The 24,141-nt window shown below is 42.1% G+C and overlaps 1 protein-coding gene across 2 annotated transcripts in view; it reads right to left on the bottom strand.

Moving 5' to 3' along the window:
- ELP3 (elongator acetyltransferase complex subunit 3) overlaps positions 1-24,141 on the bottom strand; it is a 1,566,942-nt gene that overhangs the window by 894,000 nt on the left and 648,801 nt on the right. For both annotated transcript variants that reach the window (XM_044061854.1, XM_044061853.1), the window contains exon 10: positions 10,981-11,174. In XM_044061854.1, coding sequence (XP_043917789.1) covers positions 10,981-11,174 — 194 coding nt within the window. The remainder of the gene's footprint in view (positions 1-10,980; positions 11,175-24,141) is intronic.

Here is a 24,141-nt window from a genome sequence, read left to right as displayed (position 1 = left end):
ATTTTGTAAATACCCTTGGGGCACTAGAGAGGCCAAAGGCAAAGCACAGAACTGAAAATGAGAGGAAGAAGAGAAATGTAAAATCATCCCGAAAAGGGGGTGAATAGGAAAAGCATCCTTTAAGTCCAAAGACACCAGAAAGGCATGGGGTATTAAAACACAATACAGAATTTTCAGAGTAAGCATCTGCAAAGAAGGAACCTTGAGAAAGATGTTGAGCAAGGAGAGATCCACAATAGGTCTCCAAGTAACTCCTCTTGAGGGACCAGGAACATCCTGGAGTAAAATCCCTTACCTACTTGGGAAGGCAGGACAGGCTGAATAGCTCCCTGATTCACCAGGGACTTGTGGACCTCTGAGAAATGAGGTAGGTATTCCAAAGGAGGATAAGGAATCACTAAAAAAAAAAAAAAAAAAGGGGGGGGAGATTTCCACACTGAAATAACCCTAATGGATGACAGATAAAACCAAAGAATCCGAGGTGATGAGATGCCAATTTGGAAGACAGAGGAAGAGCTGAAAAGACCGGGGAACCTGGCCTAGGGGTGGGGGTGGGGGCTAGATGTCAGACAGAAGCAGGCTTGTCAGATAAAGGAGGCTTCTGGGTTACAGACATCTGAGAAGACTTAGCAGGAGGAGCTCTTCTACCACTCTTCCTGACTTTAGAGGGCTGACAAGGCTGCCTGCGAACAAAAGCAGACCTAGTAGGATAATTCCTGTGGAACTTAGGGACAGGACAGAAAAATATACTTAATGTCTACAAAGCCTCACCTTTTTCTTGAACAGACAAACATAGCAGCAGCAGTCCCAAAGAGATTTATATTATTATCCAAAGAAGCATCCAGCAACTTGGCTTTAATGTCTTCTGGTAAAGATCGCAGGTAAAGCCAAGAATAATGCCTCATGTCTGATCCAAAGGAAGAGGAATCAGCGGCATCATAGCTACACTTGATAGAGTTATAAGCCACCTGAGAAGTAGAAGCCAAAATAGAAAAAGCAGAAGATTTTGCCTCAGAATCAGGGAGATCCGAAAGAACCTGGCAACCCTGGGCAATCAGGGCCAGAGTATAATCTGATTACGGAGGTCTGGTAACTGATGGCCTGAAAAGCCAAAGTAGCAGCAGTATAAACCTTACCAATTCTCTCCACTGCCCTAAGCTTGGAAGAGGGTAAATGTTTGGAAGGCTTGTCAGAGGAAACTGACACCACAGCAGGGTGAGGAGAAAGACACAGATATGAAATGACAATCCTTATGCACCTTATAGAATCTGTCAGGTTTCTTTGGAGAAGGAGGCTGAGTATCAGGAGATCTACAAGCAGCTATAAAGGTGTCTAATAAAGCAGCTGACACAGGAGGTACTGCAGAAGGTTTAGGAATGTCTACCTGGAACAGTTCATAATGCCTTTTCTGGATATCAGGCTCTTGAGAGGAATCCCACTTAAAGTATTCCATCATTCTAGCTATAGTATCCCCAAAAGCCAATTCCTGAAAAGGAGACTCCAGAGTAAAACTAACAGACCCATCTTCATCAGAACCATAAGCCAAAGGTGAAGGCATCTGGGAAGAGTAAGACTAGGACCCATCATCAGACTCTGAATCCTCATCTGAGGAATCGGGTTCCCTAGCCCACTTGGAAGGAGTAGAAGTCAACCAAGGGGCTGTGGATAGGCACACAAACCCCTTTGAGAGGCTTCAGGACCATTAAGGCATTAAACAGGCCCTGATTAAACTCCTGCCATTCCCTTTGAGGATCCTCAGAATGTACAAAAGTATGCTTAGTCTTCTGCTTTTTCTTAGGAGGGACATCAGCCCTAACACACACCAGGGGTTCCAACCCTTGACGAGATTCAGTAAGAGTACCTTGAACCTCTTCCCTGAGCAGAATCTGCAGAACCCCTCTAGAGCCCTCTGAGATGATCAACTGCAGTTCTCCCTAAACATCTGGTGCAGACACCTGCAAATCCTCAGCGGACATGCAAAAGGAAGGATCTCTGCTGGCCACCAACAGGGTGGAATCTGACACAGACACTGGATGGCCTACAGAGCCTATCACCATTTCTAGAGAAATGTCCGGTGCAGGCTAGACATCAAAAGAATCTGGCCGAGATTTCTTGGCCCTCTTCTTAATGGTACCTTGGGGTTAGAAGATTTAGCCATGTTACTCTGGGCTAACAGTTTAAGCCTCTGGTTCTCAAGACAGATGGCCAGGGAAGACAACTGACTTCTAAGAGTCATAGACACAAGCACTTTACAGATGCTACAGGACATATGGTCATGGGAAGCACTCAGAATAAAGACAGATCGTGATGATCCTTATGGAGAATCTGCCTCCCACACTGACATTTTTCCTTTGTGGATGACATGAACTCTAGGTAACCAAAAAAGAACAAGGCCAAAAAAAAAGACCCCAATGGGGCACTTATCTGATGGCTAGCTATTCAGCACATCAAAATGTCTTTTAGACCAACAAGCAATGATGGTGTTTGGACTGGTGGCAAAGAAGTTCTTAGTAACTGCATCAGTACTTCACCTTTATGCCCTACTTTCTGTACAGGGAGCATACATGTGATGTATGGTACATACAAGATCTAAAAGCTTTGGTATACTGGCCGGACATTGGGCTATCCTTGGCAGGAGATCTCTACTGTGAAGAATACTGCAACAGTGATATAGAAGGACATTGGAAGTTGATGGCCTTTACCCATAGGATATTCATGGAAGAGACAAAAAGAAGACAGACACACAATGTAGGAAGTTTATAGTAGATGTTCAGATCTATTCTTAAATTCTGGGAGCAGATGATGTCAGGAGACAGGATATGTAGCTGGACGTATGTAAAGCAAAAGTTTGACTTGGACGCTAATCATCAAATAACTTTTAGTTCAGATCATTAGAGTTTAACTTACAAAAAACTAGATCTGATTGTTGGGTGCCCAAAATAATTTTATAACAGAAGAACTGAGCAGGCCAATAAGAAAATAATCTTCTAAGTAAAGAATATGGACTCTTTAAAGTATACTAAAAGAAAACGTTTGGAAAATGTTAGGTTTGAATGGACTAGGAAACTAAAACACCTTCCAGTAGAAATCTGGAAAGAGATTTACATGATATAGAAATATGCAACAAAGTCCAAAAAATGTAATAATACTGCATGGAAATGCTTACACCAATACTAATTTACACCACTTAGACTGGAAAACATGTTTCTTCAAATGAGTGGATTATGTAGGACATGTAATAGGTTACAGAAATGCCAATGGGAACATATTTTCTGGGAGTGTGAAGATTTAAACAGATACAAGATGTCGACTGAATCATAAACTACAAAAATAGTAGGGAAAATTCAGTGAGGTATAGATATGATGTTAAGAGTTATGTCAATGTAAAAAAATACATTTACAAGCTTTGTTATCAAACTTAAGAATTAATAATAGTTATTACAGCAAATGGGTCCTTCATTGTTAATAAATGGAACAAGTAGGGTATTACAATATTAGATGGTTAGAGAATATTAATCATAGAAGATGAATTCACATGAATGATGATTGAATGAGAGCAGGAGACCTTTTGTGACCGTCAAAAATAAAATACTGGAAAATGATCCAAATGTATATAGTTTGATGGTTACAGCGGGTTACATTGTTAGGGTTAAAATTAATGGTCACACACAGATAAATATACAAGCATGTTACATGTGAAAGTGCAATGCATGAAATGTATGTGAATGTTTTGATACAATTAAATAAAATTACCTGGAAGAAAAAACTTTCTGTGACATCAGGATTTTGGCCCATTTCTTATACAGCAAATCTATAAAAAGGTGGTATAACTACAGGTTTGGAAAGATCATTTTTAAGAGCTTATCATAATTCTGTTTTGATGCAAAAAGCTTTAAAAATATCCAAGTATTCCCTTACAAAATCTTATGGTACTGCCAATGGAACCATCTTCTGCAGGGGGAAGAAGTTAAGATAAGAACCTAGACTGTCATCTTCAGTGTCAAAGCCAAGGGGGAAGTTAATTGACCTGAATAAGTTAATCTATTGCCTTTTTCTTACCCTCAGGCTATGGAGATATGGATTTTTTTACCCTCTTTGGGTTTCAGTGTAGTAGCTGGTTTAGGGTCATTCTTGGTCTAGGGTCACTCAAAGTTGGATATGGGCTTCTGCACTATATCAAGTTATCTGCAGGTTATCCTTTTACAATCAATAAACAAAGGAGTCCTTCACTTTTTTTGTTAAGACATTGTATCTTGACACTACCTCCTCGACCAAAGAAACATTTAAAAGAATATGAGTCAGTGGGACAGTGGATGAAACTTTACTCCACGGTGGGAGGAGCTCTACACAGAAGAATAAGCCAAGGAGAACCTGTGGCTTAACTTCTGAGTATTCAAGTGGCTCTGTTTTGACAGAGTAGAAAGTACAGTGTTTAAAATCTTACCATAACAGTAGATGTCCTTTCCTTCACTGTTGCAGTACTCTTTACTAAAGGGATTCCCTGCCAAGGTAGCCGAACGTCTGGCCAGTGTATCAAAGTGTTGTTTTTTTTAAGGATGCTGTACGCCACACGTATGCTCCCTGCTCAGGGGATAGGGCATAAAGGTGATGTATGAACGTACATACCTCAGAACTGAATACCCCAGGAAGAACACCCAAGGAGGAACATGTGCATCCAGAATGAAAAAAGAAAAAGGAGTAGAGAAAAAAAAAAAGGGGGGGGGGGAGTGGATACCGTAACAGCAAAGGAAAGGGCATCTACTGTTATGGTACGATTTTACACAACTGTACTATGTCCTTTCATATCACTGCTGCAGCATTCTTTACTGAAGGGAGCATACAAAAATTTAAAGGGAAACTTGGGAAGAGGAACGCCCAAGCAGGATCATCAAAAAACCCATGTAAGATAGCCCTGACAAATCCAGATCTATCCCTGGAAACCACATCTAGCTTATAATGTTTAGTGAAAGTATGGCTAAAAGTCCAAGTAGCACCTTCAGTGATGAACTAGTATCCAATCCTTTGAAAAAAAAAAAGCACCAAAGGAAGCCACAGCCTTAATAGAATGAGCCTTTACAGACACAGAAAGGAGTTTCCCATGAAAGGAGTAACAAAAAAAATGGCCTTAGAAATCCACGAAGAAATGGTTTGCTTAGAAACAGCCAAATATAGAGATCTAGGATGAAAAGAAACAAAAAGTTGCTCAGACTTGTGAATGGTCTTAGTCTTATCCAAATAATATCTGAGCTGTCTATATAAATCCAAGGTGTGAAGAACCTTCTCACTGGAAAACTGTGGAGAAAGGAAAAAGGTAGGCAAATTAATAGATTGATTAAGAGACAATTCATTAACTACCTTGGACATAAAAGAAATATTAGTACAAAGAGACCCTCTGTCCTTATGAAAAACTAAAAAAGGGAGGGGACAGCCATAAGAGCCTCAAGCTCAGACACCCTTCTAGTTGAAGTAAGTGCCAAAAGAACAGTCATCTGTGTAGAATGCTGTAAGGAAGCCGAAGTTGCAGGCTCAAACGGACCCTGAGTCAATTATGAAAGAACAAAATTAAGGTCCAAGGAAGGACTAGGCTTCTTGGCAGGCCTAATATGAAGGACACCTTTAAGAAATTGTTTGACCTCAAACCTAGAAGCCAAATGAGGAGTCAAACAGCTGAAATGTGAGCTTTAACTGAAGAGCATGCCAATCCAGTATGGAGCAATTTGCACAAATAAGAGAGAACCAAAGGAACCTCCACAGAAAGTGCATCAATGGTTACGAGCAAGGCACCAGACAGAAAATCTCTTCCATTTCTCCAAATAAGATTTCTTGGTAGTGGGCTTCCTGTCTTCCTGCAGAACCAGAAGCATGTCGTCAAAAAAAGGTGCCTAAAACAGATCAAAACCCTGTCACTCAGTGTCAGATGAAGAGATGACAAGTGAGGATGGATGACAGACCCTTTGTCTTGTGGGAGTAGCTCCATCCTATGAGGTAACTTGTGGTGTATTGCCCTTGGCTAGATGCAGAAGAGGAGGGAAACAATGCAGTCTGGGCCAAAAGGAAATTGCCAACAAGATTTTGGGGGAGTTTTGTTCCATCTTCAGCAGGGCTCTCGGTATGAGAGGAAGATGTACAGAAACATCCCCTTAAAAGAGAAAGAGAGGACATCCACCTTCCATGCCATAAGACTTGGGACTCTGGTGCAAAAGACAGAAATTGCTTGTTCAGAGGGGAGGCAAAAAGATCTACCTGAGGAGTAGCCATGTCCAGAAACTCATCTTTGTGAAGTATCCACTCATGAGTCTGTGTTATGCACTGGTTCAGAGAGTCTGCCACCATGTTTTGTTCTGAAGGAATATAAACAGCCTAAAGAGTCACCTAATACTGGACAGCCAGATCCCAAACCTGAACAGCTACTCTGCATAGGATGTGAAATCATGCCCCCCCCCGGTTACTGATGTACCACATCACTGTGGTATTATCTGGAAAGATTTGAAAGGCCCTGAAAGAAACAGTGTATGGAAGGCCTGAACAGCAAGTAAGCTCTCATCTCCTTGATGCTGATATGGCTCGCCCTCTGACAAACTGGCCAAAGGCCCTGTACCTTTACAGGTCCAAAAGAAGCCCCCCAACCCCATGTCTGAGGCATCCAAAAAAAGGTTCCCAAGAGGGGTCTGGGAGCTGAAAAGGAAGCCCTGGTTGAGAGGCAGCTGATGAATCCACCACTTCAGCTCTAGTTTGAGGAATGGAAGACAAGGAACTAGAAAGTCTAAAGGATGACAATGTTGAAGCCATACAGACTGAAAACCACTGAAACTTCCTCATATGGAGTCTGGCTAGAGGAAGCATAAGGATGGTGGAAGCCATGTAACCCAGACCCCTTAGAAACTCTCTGGAAGCAACCAAGACCTGAGAAAGAAGGGACTGAAATAAGGCAACTAGAGTCAGAGAGATTTGGGTGGTGACAGGGAAGCCAGCATAGGAATGGTCTGAAGCCTGCACCTGAGAAAAACATGATCCTGAAAAGGAGTCAGGAAGGATTTCTGGAAATTTATCATAAAGCCTAAGCTTTGCAAGAGGCAAACAGTATAGTGGAGGTGCTGAATCAAGGTCTCTGGGAAGGAAGCTTGAATGAGCAGGTCCATTCAGGTAAGAAAAGATTTGTATCCTTCTCATCCTACAAAAGACAATCACAGGAACAAGGCATTTGGTGAAGACCCTGGGGGCAGTAAAGAGGCCAAAGAGCAAAGCAGAGAACTGAAAATGCAAGAAAGAAACCGAGAAATGCAAAACTTTCCTGAAACTGGGATGAATAGGCATATGAAGTTAGACATCCTTGAGATCCAGAGAGACTAGGAAAGCCTGAGGTAGAAGAAACAGTCTGAAGAGACGGCATTTGAAAGGAAGGAAACTTCAGGAAGGTGTTGAGCTGAGAAAGATCCAGGATGGGCCTCCAGGTGCTTTCTTTCTTGCGAACCAAAAATATTTTGTAATAAAACTACCCCCCCCCCCCCTTTGAGGAGCAGAAATCGTTTTGATGGTGCCTTGAGACAAAAGGCCCTGAAGTACATCCCGAAAAAAGACCAGCTGCTCCTGTGGAGGTTGAGGAAGGCCCAAAAAAGTAGGACGGGATTTCTACACCATGAAGTATATGCCTGACAAAAAGTGTCTAACAGGGCAGCTAAGAGCGGAAGGGCAGCAGAAGGCTTAGGAGACTCCATCTGGAGGGTTCATAATATCTCTTCTGGACATCAGAAACTCAAGTACAGTCCCATTTAAAAAAAACGTGAGAGATAATATTCCCAAACGAAAGTTCCTTAAAGGGAGAATCTGGACTGAAGAAGTCCTTCTCCTCAGAACCACAGTCCAATGGAGAAGGAATCTGAGAGGAGCAAACCAAAGACTCTTCCCCGGTGTCCAGTTCCTCATCAGAAGAGTCCTGCACCCCAGCCTTCTTAAGAGGAGATGACCCAGAGGGGAGAAAAGAACAGAAACTCTGGGGGGGGGGGCCTCTCAGGGCCATGAGTGCATTAAACAACCCATGTGAAATCCTGCCATTCATGCTTGGGAGTCTTAGGAGCAGAGAAAATGTGATTTATTTTTTGCTTCATTTCAAATCGACACTCAATCAAAATAGAGGGAAATATCCTCCTGAACAGGAATCTGTGGAACACCCTTCTGTCCCTCGGATGTGATCATCCTAGGTTCCCTCTTATGTCTGCAGAGCCTCTGAGGATGTGCAAGCAGTAGGATACATGCCGGCCTCTGACGGTCACAGCAGAGGCATCTGAAGGAACAGCTGGATGATCCCCCCAGGCTTTCACCAGCCTTGAAAGAGATGTCTGGGGGTAGGCAGTACAGCAGCCGAATCCAACCTGCTTGTTTCTTCTTCTTGGCAGATGGCTGACCCACGGGACGGGACAATTGTGCCATCGCACCCTGTGCCAACAACTTAAGACGCTGGTTCTCTAGGTCTAGCATGAAGTACGGTCATGAGAAACACCCAAGTAAAACAAACACTGTTCGTGACAGTCCTTATGGAGAATCTGTCTCCCACACTGACATTTTCCCTTTCTGGACAGCATGTAAGCTTGCAACCAAAAGAAATAAGATAAGAAGAAAACCCCAACAGAGCACTTATCTGAAAATGGCTTGGTAATCAGCACAAATGAAAGCGTGTTCAGACCAACAATAAGATGGTGTTCAGACTAGCAGCAGCAAAGTTCTGAGGTATGTACGTCCATATCTCATCTTTATGCCCTATGCTATGAGCAGGAAGCGTACGTATGATGTACGACATTCTTAAAAAACTAAGGCTTTGGTATACTGGCCAGACACTGGACTACCTTGGCAGGGGATCCATTTAGTAAAGAATACTGCAACAGTGACACAGAAGGACATTAAGTGATTTAAAAATGTGAAGCATTATTCCTTCTGATTTCAGACTGTTGGTACTGTTGCAAGCTATATTTGAGCTCCGTTTAATCTGCAATATGGGTGTTTCCTGATAAATTAAATGTGTGTAACCTTGTAACATTTTCCCTGTAAATGTAAAAAGAGATAAAAGAAAAATAAGCGAGCAGTTCATAAAAATGCAATTATAAGACTATTCAAAGAAAGCAGTCTTTAGCATACAAATGCATTTGTCTGTGAAGGGGAATTCTTGTTAGCATTTTTTCTAATATTCTTCTCTCTGGAAAAGGAACTAATGTAATCTGATGCAAATAGCATCTGGTCCCTGGTTTCTGTTATAAAAAAAACTATGGCCTATAACTGGAAGTGAAACCAGTCTAAGTTAGTCTTATTCTTTACTTGGGAGCTCGGTGACACAGCTATAAAGGTTTGCAATTTGGCTCTGTATAATTTTTCTAATGGAATACTTCTGGTCAGTAAGAGACAGCAATGGTGTTTATTTAGCTGGTGATCATATTTTTGTTTAAGTACTCTTGTCTACAAAAAACTTATTTTTATATTCTCGTTGCATTGTCTTAACCTTTGTGTAATATGTATCACCTATTTGCACATTGTATTTATTTGAGTAGAAGGTATTCCAGAAGTCAAGATCGCTTGAAAATACTGGGAGACATTTTTTTATAATTTATATTTGTCTAAATCAAGAGTGGCAGGTAGATGCTGTGTTTGGGCCTCTAGCCCCATCTAATGTACAGGCAGTATTACCATGCCAGGAAGAAAGCTGTGAGGGAAATGGGAACTTCTTCAAATCTTCTCCAGTGACTGTGTGTGTGTGTGTGTTTGAAAAGCAGTTAGCATGGGAAAGGGCACTGTGATTCAGGTACAGGGATGGAAAAGGGGCCAGGGGTGCTAGGCCAAAGACTCAGCTATGCAAGTGATCAATGTGTAATCTTGTTGTGTGTGTGGATGTTGGATTCCCATACCCAGGACAGCATAGCATATTCTCTTTATGGTTAGGCCAGGGTGCATTGACAAATTGATTATTGAATCAGATATATGTTTTAACCTTCTGGATATTAATGGTATGACTCAAAGGACTATTCCTCTGGTAGCCAGCAGACCTATGTGGGGCAGTGGAGGAGATCCAAGGACTGTAGCTCACATGTCTGGGTGTACTCATCCATGACATTTGTTGGAAGTGCCAGGCCATGCATCACAGACTCCATCAATTTAAGGTGTCTAGATTTATATTCTTCACTACAGTCTACATGCTTCTCCATTGGTTTAATCTTAGACTTTTCTAACTTTTAGTTAAACTTGAATCAGAGGTAGGAACACCAGAAAAAAATATTTTAGAAGTTCTTTGCTCTGCAAATTCTGCTACATTTTTTGTTCTTCTTTTCTGGCTACTCTCTTCATTAAAAAGATTCTTGGGGGGAATCTGATGAACACAACAGCACTAGATATTTTTCCTAGCTGAACAAACTTTTTCAGCAGTGACCTAATTAATCAGAATAATGTCTTTGTTTAGCAGCAAGAGAAAGAGAGAGAGAAGAAATTTTGGGAGTTGACGACCTTTGCTATCAGACTGCCCTTTAATGGCCACAGCTCAAGACTGCAATAGGGTATGCCAGCAGATAACCAGATGCTAAAAACAATCTAAATTAAATTTCACATTCACTTCAGGCAATTATTTTAACACATCATGCAGGAATCATGCAGGAATGATCCCTATGATGTGTATCACTACCTATACTTGTAAAACATACGTACTACTTCAAAAGCTGTTATAAGGCTGTTGATCTGGTAGACCATGTCAGAGGCCTAGACACAGCAATACTCGCCTAACTAGCTCTCTCAGTCCGGTTTCGCAGTTTACATTTCCTTGTGGTTATTAGTGGACATTCATGAAAATGGTAGTCTGATACACTCAGCACCTAACAAAGTAGCAAATTATTTAACATTTACAATAACAAACAGTGGTGCTAGGAATCATGACATAAAATGGCAGCAGAGACATCCCCTGGGTATGTCCATAACAGGTCATTCAGACTCAAAGTTTCAATAACATACCTCTGTACTCTATAAACTCGTGTCCATGGAGGCACTAAAGCAAGGATTCTAGCTACGAGGTCCACTAGGGTGCTAGGCGGATAACTCTTGTATCTGCCAGTCTTCCAAAGTTCATACAGTCCAGTACCACGAATCACAAGTGTTGGGTATAGTTTCATGCCATCAGGTCGAAAGGCAGGGTTCTCAAACAACTCCTATCATTTACAAGTCAAAAGAGAGAAGAGTGGTCATATGGGTGATATATGAAACCATGCCATTACTGTCCGTATAAACAAATAGTACATTATTATGTTTATGAAATTCATTTAGATTAGGCAGAAAGAATAGAGAGAGTATCACCCTTGTAGTGTTTTCATTTTTTAAGAAATTATTTTCTCAGATTCATTGTTTTACTGTAATGCAGCACAAAAATGGGACCAACCACTGTTGTTCTTCAAAAAAAAAGTAATTAAACTAGCAAGTTATAGACGCATAAACCAACCAGCTGTTCAAACTTTTCAGTCTAATAAGACAGTGAACTGGCAGTATGGCCAAAGATACCCATGGTAATATACTGAATTATATTATAAAATACCACTGTATTTAACACATTCATAACTGCCAAGTATCAGAATCTTGACTTTGCATATTTAGCCAAGTTAAACCTTATTGACAGATGTTGCTGCACTGTCAGAATCTCAACTCAACTGAGCGTAGATTTAGTAGTACATCTGTCCCTGGCAAAGGTGAAGGGAATGAATTTTAAAAATATTCAGGAAATGTCACGTTCATATTTTTTTTTTTCATTTAAGACTGTATTCTAAAATGCATACATCAAGAAACTTCGACAAACTTCTGTTCAGCATTGTGGAATGCACACAACAGGTTTCATAGATAATTACTTCTGGGAGGCACTGATGTATAACTGCAATGCAAAGAAAGAGGGCTAAATGGAAACCACATCATACTGTTTAAAGTTTTGTGGTGGGGAACAGTATAATCACAAATACTCTTGCTTGTCTGCTTGCAGACAATCACACGTCATACACATATAACTAATTTGCTATCTTCTCTTATAAGATAATCAGCTCAGCAGATATAATCAAGGAATGCCTACTGGCAACTGCTATATTATACTGTTTACAACTATCTGCTTGGTGAAAAGACAGAAAGATAACAGCTTGCCTTGTGAACTACTGGTAAAAAATAATTACTCATCCTATATAAGGAAGGTACATGGGTTGCCATAACAGACTTGGTACATAAACTACAACTGACATGCACAGATTACACTGTTGCAAAAGATAACTGCACTGCACTGCATTCATACAGTACTATAGTATTACACAGATTCATAGATTAGTACTAGGTAAACTGCCCGTGTGGGCCATTTTAAGCCTAGCCAGTTACCCAATATGAGAATCAAACCCTGCACTTTGTGTTTGTAAGATAAACACCTTAACCATTATACCAACCTCTCACCCTCCCAGAGCTATGGAACATAATAGGAGGCTGCAAAGTTCATAGTAAGCTGAAACTAATTGGAATCTCACGGTTGCAGTCAGTCAACATAACCCTTTGTTCTGATTTACTCAATTAAAGTATACTGTGTCTTTAACCTTTGGTGAAGTACTCTTTTCAGAATACAACTAAACCAAATAATTAAGAGAAAGAGAAGACAGGTTCAAGCCTGACAGTATAACCTCATTCAGGAAACTGACAGTTTTCCAAAATTCCTTTATTTTCCCAAGCAACTTCCCCACAAACATGCTACTTAACAACAAAGGAGTCCTCATTCATGTCAGCTGCTATGTTTAAGTCTATTTGTCAGACAATGTGCCATTTATGCAACCATTCTCTGTACTGTGGGGATGGGGGCCTACAGAATAGAAAACTAATCCCATAACATTTCATAAATCATCTATACGGTCATAAATTAAAGTGGGTTTCTACTGTTCACACCTCCTACTTTGCATCCTGGCACTCACCAACCCTCCTGCTATTTATCGTTCTGCTTTTTCACCAGTGCATCCCCTTACAACCGCCTCTTGGTAGCTTGCTACATTTGCCACTGCTACTACTTTCACTCAAAGGTTTTGTCTTCCTTTTATTCTGTTTTTCAAAGACCTTTACTATGGGCTTTCTTGAACTAAACATAAGCTGCCTTACTTCTAACCACTTATACAACTTCTTCAGATCTTCAAAACCTAGGCCTTCCCACACACCCAACTCTCCATGAACTCAATCTAGTTGTAAGATCATTGTGTCAGCTGCAGAGTCATATTTACCCTTACAGCTCTTTTGCAGCATCACTTGTAAGGACATGGATTCAGTACTATACTACTCAGACAAGCTCCTCGTGGTCCTGCAGAGTGGTCCTAGCTACAGAGAACTCAGAAAAGCGACTACTTTCTGGATTTAAGTATCTTTGCTGTTTTTTTTTACTTGAAATACCTTCTCTAGCTTACCCTAAACAAGCTTAAACTGTTTTTTTAGCTGTTTGCTGCATTATTTAATATCTGCACTTAAAGTTACATTTTAGCCGAATTTGATTGAAAGTTTGTTTAATTTAACTGTTGAGGCTGCCCACTGAAGTGTGCTAGCCTGTGTAACTGATTTATTACTGTTTCTGCATTTTCTGTGTGTTTCTATCTAAAAACAAAAAAATAATCCTTGTTTTCCCGCCTCTCCTCGACTAGTTTAGCCCAGATTACAGGCTCTGCTGCATTCTGGGCTGTGGTGTAGTTCCCGTGTTGTCCATTACCTTACTTGGATAGAAGGAAGTTTCTTTGCTCACCAGTGGGAGTGGGGATCCTTGAGCAGCCTACCTGCCCCTGTAGGAAGTGACCTCAGCACAAGAGCTGTAGTAATTGGTTGTTTTGGACCATTTGTAGCTCTTTTGAAGTTCCCTGTTTAAAATCCGCGTTTGCACGGTTGTGCGCATAGCCAGTTAAAGTTCTTCTGGCTCCGCCAAGTCTGCCCTTCAAATTTTCCCTTAAGGAAGCTCTACTCTTAGTATAATCAGACTACTCGCTATATTATAAGCCTAGCACTGGTTCTCAAAACTTCTCTACTAAGTAAGCACTCTCATACTAAGTAAGCACTACATCCACCTACCACCCCTGTGAATATTCACTTCCCTTAAAGGCACAGCACTCCCTTACACTGTTCTAGCATGTCGAGTGGTAGATTACTGGCGTCCTCTCCAGTTCAGCTGGTTAATCTGGGTATCTTGAGACAATGCTACAATTGTCTCATGTACACAGACAACCCTCTCCTCCTCCCAACAAACACAAATACATGTGAGAGATGCAACTATATAGCCAAACTGGAGGCTGAACTCTCTCAACTCAGGGCTGGCATGACCAGACAGGAGGAGATGGTAACCACACACACAACAAACCCAGTCCCACATAGACCTACCACAACTGCAAACCAAACACATAAAAACACAAAGACATACTCGGAGGCTCTAATTAAAAACTTACCAAAACAACAGAGGCTCCCAAAGCAGACATCCAAAAATCCACCACCTCAAAACAAAACACATGCAACACATACTTCAATAAATCAGTGTGTCAATCAATCACAGCCCTTAAGGTCAAACACCATGCCTGATACACTAGTAATAGGTGACTTTATAGTCAGACACACTGATGTCCCGCTTACCAGGCTGAACAAGGAGAGGGTGACTGTGAGCTGCCTATCGGGAGCTAGGATCCGCCACATAACACACGCACTCAGGTCACTCCAAAGCAAGTACAAATATGACTCCATCATTGTCCATGCTGGCGTGAATGACCTGAGACGTACCTCCCTGGACTACATGAAAAGAGACATAGAGGAGCTCTCCGATTATGTAGCCCAGGCTGGTATGACCCTGACCCTGAGCAGCATCTTGCCCTCACCAAGAATGATGCCACAATACAAAGATAAGATGATCAGCTTTAATAATTGGCTCAAGTACTGGTGTCATTCTAAGGGGATCCAATATCTGTCTGCCTGGGATGACATGTTGGACAAGCCACGCTGCCATGAGGGACAGCTTGCACCTGTCACCACTGGGCTTCCGGATATTGGCTAAGGCTCTTGCCACCCCCATAGTGCCTTTTTTAGGCAAGGCTCAAAAGACAAACCCACCTCCTTAGAAAACAAAAATGGAAAAAAACTAAGGGTAATGCTGCTCAACGCCAGAAGTCTAAATCTCAAGATGCAGGCACTCGATGCACTCCTCGGTATGGAGAACATAGACGTCTGTGCAGTAACTGAAACCTGGTTCAAGGCTCCTGAGAGCACCCCCAGCGCTACCAGGCTATACCTCGTATCATGCTTTTCGGCCCCAAAACCCGGGCCGAACCACAAAGGGAGGGGGAGTGTCCATATTCATCAAGGACACCCACACCTCCAGGTTAGTAGAAACACATGAAGCATCGGAGACCATACAGGTGCAACTAACCATAGGCAAAACTGCTATACAACTGGTAGCATGTTACAGACCACCCTCCCAATCTCAGGAACCCCACTCAGCCTTCCTGAAGACATTGGAGAATATGAATGTATCACAAAATACCATCATACTGGGAGACTTCAACTACCCTAACATAGATTGGGTACATTATTCTAGCCCTAACACCCTAGCCCAAAGGTTCCTGGAATTCATAAATTCAAATGCACTGGAACAACTAGTCACCTCTCCCACTAGGGGAGATAATATACTAGACCTGATCATCACAAACATGGGGACAGAATGCTCCACACCGGAGGTATACCCCTCACTAGTGAGATCTGACCACAAACTAATCACCCTGGATATACATATCACACCTCCATCCCCAGCACAAAAGACCACAGTGAAAAACTTCTCAAAAGCAGACTTCACTCTTCTTAAGACTGAGATGGTATCCTTTAAGCCCACTGGGCCAGTGGATACCACATCCCACAATGCTGAATCCTTCACAAATGCTTTCTATGGACATCTCCAAGAATGCATGGATCATGCAATCCCAAATAAATCCAAGTCCCTCTCTACCAAAGGCAAGCGTCCTGTCTGGTGGACCTCAGCAATTAACAAATTGTATAACAAAAGAAGGAAGCTACTGCACGACACAGCAAAATCCCATAAAGGGAAGACATCTCTGATCAACACTAGCAGAAAACTACGTTCTCTCATAAAAACATCCAAGGCCAACTTTGAGAGAAAAATCGCTAAGGACACTAAAGATAACCACAAAGCCTTCTTCAGCTATGTTAGAAACCTGGGCGGAAACCCTCAGATATGCTCAGAGTTAGTTCACAACAACAAAAAATACACTGAACCCACATATATTGCCAACATTCTGGCTGACAGGTTCAGTGCAAATTTCTCCCGTCCCTCACCCCCAAAAGAAGAAATACTTATCCCAGCTGAATGTAATCTCCCCGTCATCTCAGATGTCCAGGTGAGAGCCGCCCTCAGCAAAGCTAAAATCACAGCATCAATGGGACCTGACGGTATCCCGGGTTGCGTGCTACGTGAACTCCAAGAGGAGCTAAACCCGCACATAAAAATGCTATTTAACCTTAGCCTTACTACAGGATATGTACCTGAACACTGGCGTACAGCAACAGTGGTCCCACTCCACAAAGGGGGTACCTCTACAGACCCTGGGAACTACCGCCCCATAAGCTTAACCAGCCTGGTCTGCAAAGCTATGGAAAGAATCATTATGGAACTCAAACAGACACACATTGGGGACCTACAGACACTTGACCCCACCCAGTTCCGCTTTGTAAAGGGCAGATCCTGCCTTTTGAACCTGGTTGACTTTTTTGAAACAGTCACTAGAGCCATTGATGAGGGCAAAGCAGTCTATACAGCCTACCTGGACTTGGCAAAGGCCTTCGACACAATACCCCACTCAGGCATCATAGATAAGCTCAACAGCTTAAATGTAAACGCTTATGTCACTAGATGGGTTGCAAACTGGCTAAAGGACAGAACCCATAAAGTTAAAATCACTGGAGCAATGTCAGACTCAAAGCCAGTCACAAGTGGTGTCCCACAGGGATCTGTCCTGGGACCCCTCTTGTTCGGCATTTATTTCTCAGATGTTAAAGCAAACATGGGAAGGTTGTGGCTGACAAAGTTCGCAGATGACTGCAAATAGGCGCCATAGCCGACACACCAGTGGACACATACATCCTACAAAAAGGCCTCACAGAAACGGACAACTGGTGCCGGAGTCATGGCCTTAAACTAAATGCCAAAAAATGTATAGTCATCCCCTTTGGGAAAAACAAGGTACCCACAAATTATCACACAGACAGCAACCCACTGAGTACGGAAAAAGTAATCAGAGACCTAGGGACCCAAGTCGACAGCGACCTCTCATTTGACACCCACGTTGCCAAAGTGGTTAGACATTCTACCGTGCACACCTTATCATGAAGGGATTCACATCCAGGTCCAAGGATGTCATTGTACCCCTATACTCCTCCCTCATCAGACCCATGATTGAGTACAATGCCCCATTTGGTATGTACCTCACCCGGCATTTGCAACAGCTGGAGAGACCACAAAAGTATCTCACCAAGAGGATCAAGGGTCTCCAACATATGTCTTATTCTGCCAGACTAAAAAAACTCCAGCTCTATTCAGTAGCATACCGCCTGCTCAGAGGTGATCTCTGCCTGACGTACAAGGCCATGTCCAATCAGGAACTGATGGACATGCTCCACCTCCAAAAATCCAAATCCATCAGAACCACGAGAGCTAAAGACTTAAACCTCGGCACAAGTATGAATAGGACATGCTGGAGGGATAGATTCATAACCCAGAGGCTTCCCATGCTCTGGAACAGGATCCCAGTTCATGTTAGGCAGAGCCCCTCACTGACTCTCTTCAAGAGAAACCTTGATGAGTGGATGGGAGATCGTATGTTTACCCCAGGGGTCACATCTGTGTCACTACTAGACAGGGGCACAGTAAACTAATTCTATTATATAAGGGGACCTTCACTGTGTCACTACTAGACAGAGGCATAGTATTCTAAATCTATTCTGTGCATTTTTGTACCATTTCATGGGGTGGCGAAAGCCACATCACTATGGCTAGGCTTACAAATGCCCCAGGGCAGATAGCCTAGTACTAAACTATGAAACTATGTAAAAGTGACAGCCTGTGCTGCTATATTAAATATATGACAAACACAGACTAATGGCCTTACAGTAAATGAACAACAATAAAGCAAGTCATACTTATAGTAACTTTAAATGAAGTAACAAAAGAGTGCAAACCAATGTTTTATTTCTAATGTCAGCTATAGCTCTCCTTTAATGTTACCCAAGGACAACATTAGGAACCCTGACCAGCTGGATTCCACATCTCTTAATCCCAATACCCTAATTACAGATGACTTTATACACTAATCATCTGGAAGTCCTACATAACTAGCAATATATATGCCAAGTGTTTCACAGATTGTCAATACCAGCTCCACAGATCAAACTGCCCACGTTTCCAGAACAGGGCCAAACATAGTGTGACCTTGTCCTTGCATATGCTGCATTCGCCTGCATACCTACTAATGTTATCTCCTCCTTGAACAAATCAGGCCACCAGACTCTTACCTTTTCCCTCAAAATGAGTACAAAAAAACTCACTGTAAATTGAACTACATTCAGGGACTGCTCAAAAGTCAGTTATCCCTATCCATGGGACTTGAGAATTTCAAAAATGCTTTATCCCTTACTGATAATCTCTAAAGCCACATTTACGCATGATTTTTATAGCCATCTCTACCAATAAATATGTAGATAAGTCAGTACCTATTAGGCATACTAACACTGGGAAAGTCAGGGGTAAACCCCTATGGTGGAACTCACAGAAAAACAAGCACACTTAACAGAAGGAATAAATTATGCAGCTTGTATAAAAAATTCCACCATCAGTCAAAAGCAGGAGTATAAATATGCAGGTCTGCAACAATCCTAAATGCATCTTTGGAAACACTATGGCAGACTGTGAGCTCAAGGTAGCTAACTCTTTAAAGGATAACTACAATGCTTTTTTCAACATATATTAGGAGTATTAGAAATAATACACCAAACTTGGTGCAAATGGCACTACCTAGTTCTGACAACAAAGCCATATAAAATATTCTAGCTGACAAAAGTAGCTCAAATATTTCCTCTCTCTCAGACACCCTGAAGTTCTCACCTATGAATCTTATAACACTGCTCCTACTGTTATCACTATGGACACCAGATCTTGGAATGTATTACCAAAACTAAAAATAATGACTCCATGGGCCAAGACAAAACACCATTCTGCACTGTAGTGAACACAAAGTACAAAATTACTGAAGCTCTCAAACTTGTTTTTATTTATTTTTATTTTACTTATTTGTTTACCAGGAAAGTCCGACTGGGACAGAGACAATTTCAGTGGAGGCCCGAGGAGAAAGGCTCTAGATGCATGTCTTTGGAATGTGGGAAGAAACCAGAGCATCTGCAGGAAACCCATGTGAACATAGGGAGGACATGCAGACTCCACATAGAAGGCACCCCAGCCAAGAATCGAACCAGACAGCCACCTGCTGTGAGGCACCAAGGCTAACCTCTGCACCACTGTGCCACCCAAGCAAAGCTTTTTAAGCAAAGCTCAAGCTCTTTACAACAGCAGTTGTAGTGTTGCTACATAAAGATGGTGCTATAACTAACTCTGGAAATTACAACCTCATTAGCCTCATTTGGCCTACCTGTAAAATAATAGAGCAGCTCTTAGTCAATTTCATTGACATTGGTAAATTACTCTCACTATATATCCTAGTTAGTGTGGTTTTGTGAGGTCTAGGTCTTACCTGCTTAACTTGGCTAACTTGTTTGAGGGTGTGACTCATGCCACTGATGGGGATCATTCTTTCCACGACACTTATTTCACCTTTCCTAAAGATTTGGATATTTCCCCCATGCAGGCATTGTTGATCAACTTACAAACTTAAATATTAACCCCTGGATCACAAGATGAACTGCTAATAGTCTCTCTTACTGTATATACAGGGCGACAGTTGGCACTATTTCTCATTTAACAGATTAGACACTACTGGAGTTCCTCAGGCTTCTGTGCTGTATCTCTTTCCCTTTGGCATGTGTTCTTGCTGATGTGAAGACAGCTGTTCAAGGTTTGTGACTAATCAAGTTTGGTAATGACTGCAAACTGTGTGCCACTACTGATGCCCCCTCACAGACTTACTTTCCAAAAAGGGCTACATAGAATCTGCACCTGGTGTTCTGACCATGTCCTTAGACTTAATGAAAAAATGTAGTGTAGTTGCATTCGGAAAACAGATCTTCCCCACCGATTATCTCAAAAATGTATCCAAACTAAAGGCACTTTGCTTGACGATGAATTGTCTTTTGATCAGGTTTTAACAACTGATTACCAAAGACAAATCCTCAAGATCTAAAGAGGTTTTCATGCCCTTACATTCACTGAGTGGCCTAGTAAAGGAGGAATACAATACTCCACCTGGCATGCAGCTCACCCAACACACAGCAAAGGGCTAGGCTCCCTTAACTATCAAGTTACTTTAAAAGCTTTTCATGTTTCCTGGCTAGTACTAATTTCTGCATGATGATCTTTATCTTGCCTTTCAGGCTGTGGAAGAGCCTGTTTTACTAGATTTTCTGACTCTGAAAATTTAGTAATGTCAGGAAAACTCGCTCCAAAATTCTCAGCTTACACTGCACGATAAAAAGGACTTCTGGGAGAGATGGGCTCATTACCCAAATTATTTCCTACCTGTGGATTAAACTTCTTTTGCATGTTAAACTGAATTAATAGTATGGCCCAAGAAGGGAGGTAAAACATAGAGACGACACTTCCTAGAGTGTTTTTATAGACTACATATGATTGTTCAAACCACCTCCCTAGTATTAGCACATGAACCTATTCGAACCACTTGCCTATGAACCTATTCACTCCTTTTAATAAAATGATAATGTTCAGTAGTATGCATGCATTAGAAATTAAGCTTTTGCTGTCTCCTCACCATTGAGAGCTGTGCTTCAGCTGCATGCACACTGATTAATGCTACAACTGACTTCAGCAAATCCACCCATGAAGTACAGTTGTGTAAAATCTTACCATAACAGATGATGTTCTTCTCTTTACTGTTGCAGTATTCTTTACAATAGGGATCCCCTGCCTACGACAGCCCAACATCTGGCCAGTATACCAAAACCTTAAGGCTATAATAGGTATGCTGTATGTCACATGTATGCTCTCCATGCACAGTGTAGGGGATAAAGGTGACACACGGATGTACCATCCTTAGAATTGAAAAGCTCCAGTAGGAATGAGAGTCTAAGAATACAAGGAGGTAACAAGTACATCCAGAAGGAGAAAAGGAACAGGGGAAGGAGTGAGGGAGAGAATACTGCAACAGTGAAGAGAAGGACGTCTATTGTTATGGTAAGATTTTACACAACTGTACTATATCCCTCCATATCACTGTTGCAGTATTCCTTACAATAGGGAGAGTATACAAGCTCAGGAAAAAACTTGGGAGGAAGAAGGACCAGCATAGCCCTCAAGAAAACCATGGAGGTTAGCCCTGGCAAAAATGGCTCTAGCCCTAGAAACAACATACAACTTATAGTGCTTGGTAAAAGTAGGCACAAAAGTCTAAGTAGCTGCTTCAAGAATAGACTTAGTATCCAAACCCTTGAAAAAGCACCAGAAGCCAGAGCCTTGGTAGAATGAGCCCTGACAGAAGGGGGAAGACTTTTCCCATGAAAGGAATAGTAAAAGGAAATGGCTTTAGATTTCCAGGAAGAAATGGTTTGCTTGAAAACAGCCAGACCTAAAGACCTAGGATGAAAGGAAATGAAAAGGTGCTCAGATTTATGAATGGCTTTAGTTTTATCCAAATAATACCAGAGTTGTCTATGTAAATCCAAGGTGTGAAGAACCTTCTCCCTAGCAGATTGCACAGAAGGGAAAAAAGTGGGCAAATGAATACAATAAGAAACAACTCATTAACCACCTAGGGCATAAAAGAAGAATTAGTACAGACAGCAGCTACTTAAGACTTCTGTGCAAAAGACACTAAAGATAATCAAAAGACCTTCTTTAGTTATGTCAGAAACCTGGGAGGCAACTCCCAGATATGCTCTGAGCTAGTGCAAAATGACAAAAAATACACTGAACCCACAGACATTGCCAACATCCTGGCAGAAAGGTTCAGTGCAAACCCCCCCCCCCCCCAAAAGAGCAAATGTCTATCCCAACAGAGTGTAGCCTTCCTGAGATCACCGATGTACAGGTGAGTGCTGCCCTCTCCAAAGCGAAAAACACAGCATCAATGGGACCAGACGGTGTCCCGGGCTGCGTCTTACATGAGCTCCAAGAAGAACTAAACACTCATATAAAGTCACTGTTCAATCTCAGCCTTAATACAGGATATGTACCCAAGGAATGGCGTACAGCAACAGTGGTCCCACTCCACAAAGGTGGTGCCACAACAGACCCTGGAAACTATCGCCCTATATAAGACTGACTAGCCTGGTCTGCAAAGCTATGAAGCGTATCATCATGGAAATCATAAACAAAGACATTGGGAACCTCCAGACACTGGATCCTACCCAATTCGGCTTTGTTAAGGGCAGATCTTGCCTCTTGAACCTGGCTGACTTCTTTGAAACAGTTACCAAAGCCATAGATGAAGAGAAGGTAGTCCACACAGCCTACCTGGACCTCGCAAAAGCCTTCGACACAATACCCCACTCGGGCATCATAAATAAGCTCACCAGCTTAAATATCAACCCCTATATCACAAGATGGGTTGCAAAATGGCTCAGGGATAGAACCCACATGGTCAGAATTGCAGGTGCCATGTCAGACTCTAAACCAGTCACAAGTGGCATCCCACAAGGCTCAGTCCTGGGACCTCTCTTGTTCGGTATATATTTCTCCGAGGTACAGGCTAACGCGGGTTGACTATGGCTGATCAAGTTCGCAGATGACTGCAAACTGGGTGCCATAATCGACTCTCTGGCTGACACAAGCATCCTCTAAAAGGGTCTCACAGAGACGGATAACTGGTGCCAGAGCCATGGTCTAAAGCTAAATGCCAAAAAGTGCATAGTCATCCCCTTTGGGAAAAACAAAGTGCCCACAAATTACCACATAGGTGGTAATCCATTAAGTACGGAAGAAGTAATTAGGGACTTGGGGACCCAAGTAGATAGCAATCTCTCCTTTGACAATCACGTTGCCAAAGTGGTTAGAAAGACCTTCTATATAGCCCACCTTATCATTAAAGGGTTCACATCTAGATCAAGAGAGGACATTGTGCCCCTCTACTCATCACGTATCAGGCCCATAATTGAATACAATGCCCCATTTGGGATGTACCTTACCAGACACCTGCAACTGGAAAGACCCCAAAAGTACCTCACCAAGAGGATCAAGGGGCTCAAACAGATGCCCTATGCAGTTTGGCTAAAGAAACTCCAGCTCTACTCAGTTGCGTACCGCCTACTCAGAGGCGATCTGTGTCTGACATATAAAGCCATGTCCAACCCAGAATTAATGGACATGCTTCACCTCAGGAAATCCAAGGGACTTGAACCTCAGCACAGAAATAAATAGGACATGCTGGAGGGACAGATTCATATCCCAGAGGCTCCCCTCACTCTGGAACAAAATCCCAATCCATGTTAGGCAGAGCCCCTCACTGACCCTCTTCAAGAGAAATCTTGACGAGTGGATGGGAGATCGTAGGTTTACCCCTGGGATCTCGTCTGTGTCCCTGCTTGACAGAGGTACAGTAAACTAACCTTAAAAGGGATACCTTCTGTGACCTACTATACAGAGGCACAGTCAACTAATCTAAAAGGGTGGCAAAAGCCAAACACACTCTGGCTAGGCTTATAAATGCCCTAGGGTAGATAGCCTAGTATCAACCTATGAACCACACATGATATCCTGTCTTTGTGAAAAAACAAAAAAAGAAGGACAGCCATAAAGGCTTGCAGCTCAGGCATCCCATCTGACTGCAGTAAGGACCAAAAGAAGAACAGTTTTCCAAGAACAATGCTGTAGAGAAGCTGAAGCTGCAGGCTCAAAAGGAGTCAATACTTCCAAACAAAATTTAGGTCCCAGGAAGGAGGAATACGCTGAGAGGCCTAATATGAAGG

Source organism: Protopterus annectens, chromosome 2.part0, assembly GCF_019279795.1.
Source record: "Protopterus annectens isolate FY-2018-M chromosome 2.part0, PAN1.0, whole genome shotgun sequence".
NCBI classification, from domain to species: Eukaryota; Metazoa; Chordata; order Ceratodontiformes; family Protopteridae; genus Protopterus; species Protopterus annectens.
Note: the sequence above shows the minus strand (reverse complement) of the source record. Positions and strands in the feature narration are given on the sequence as shown.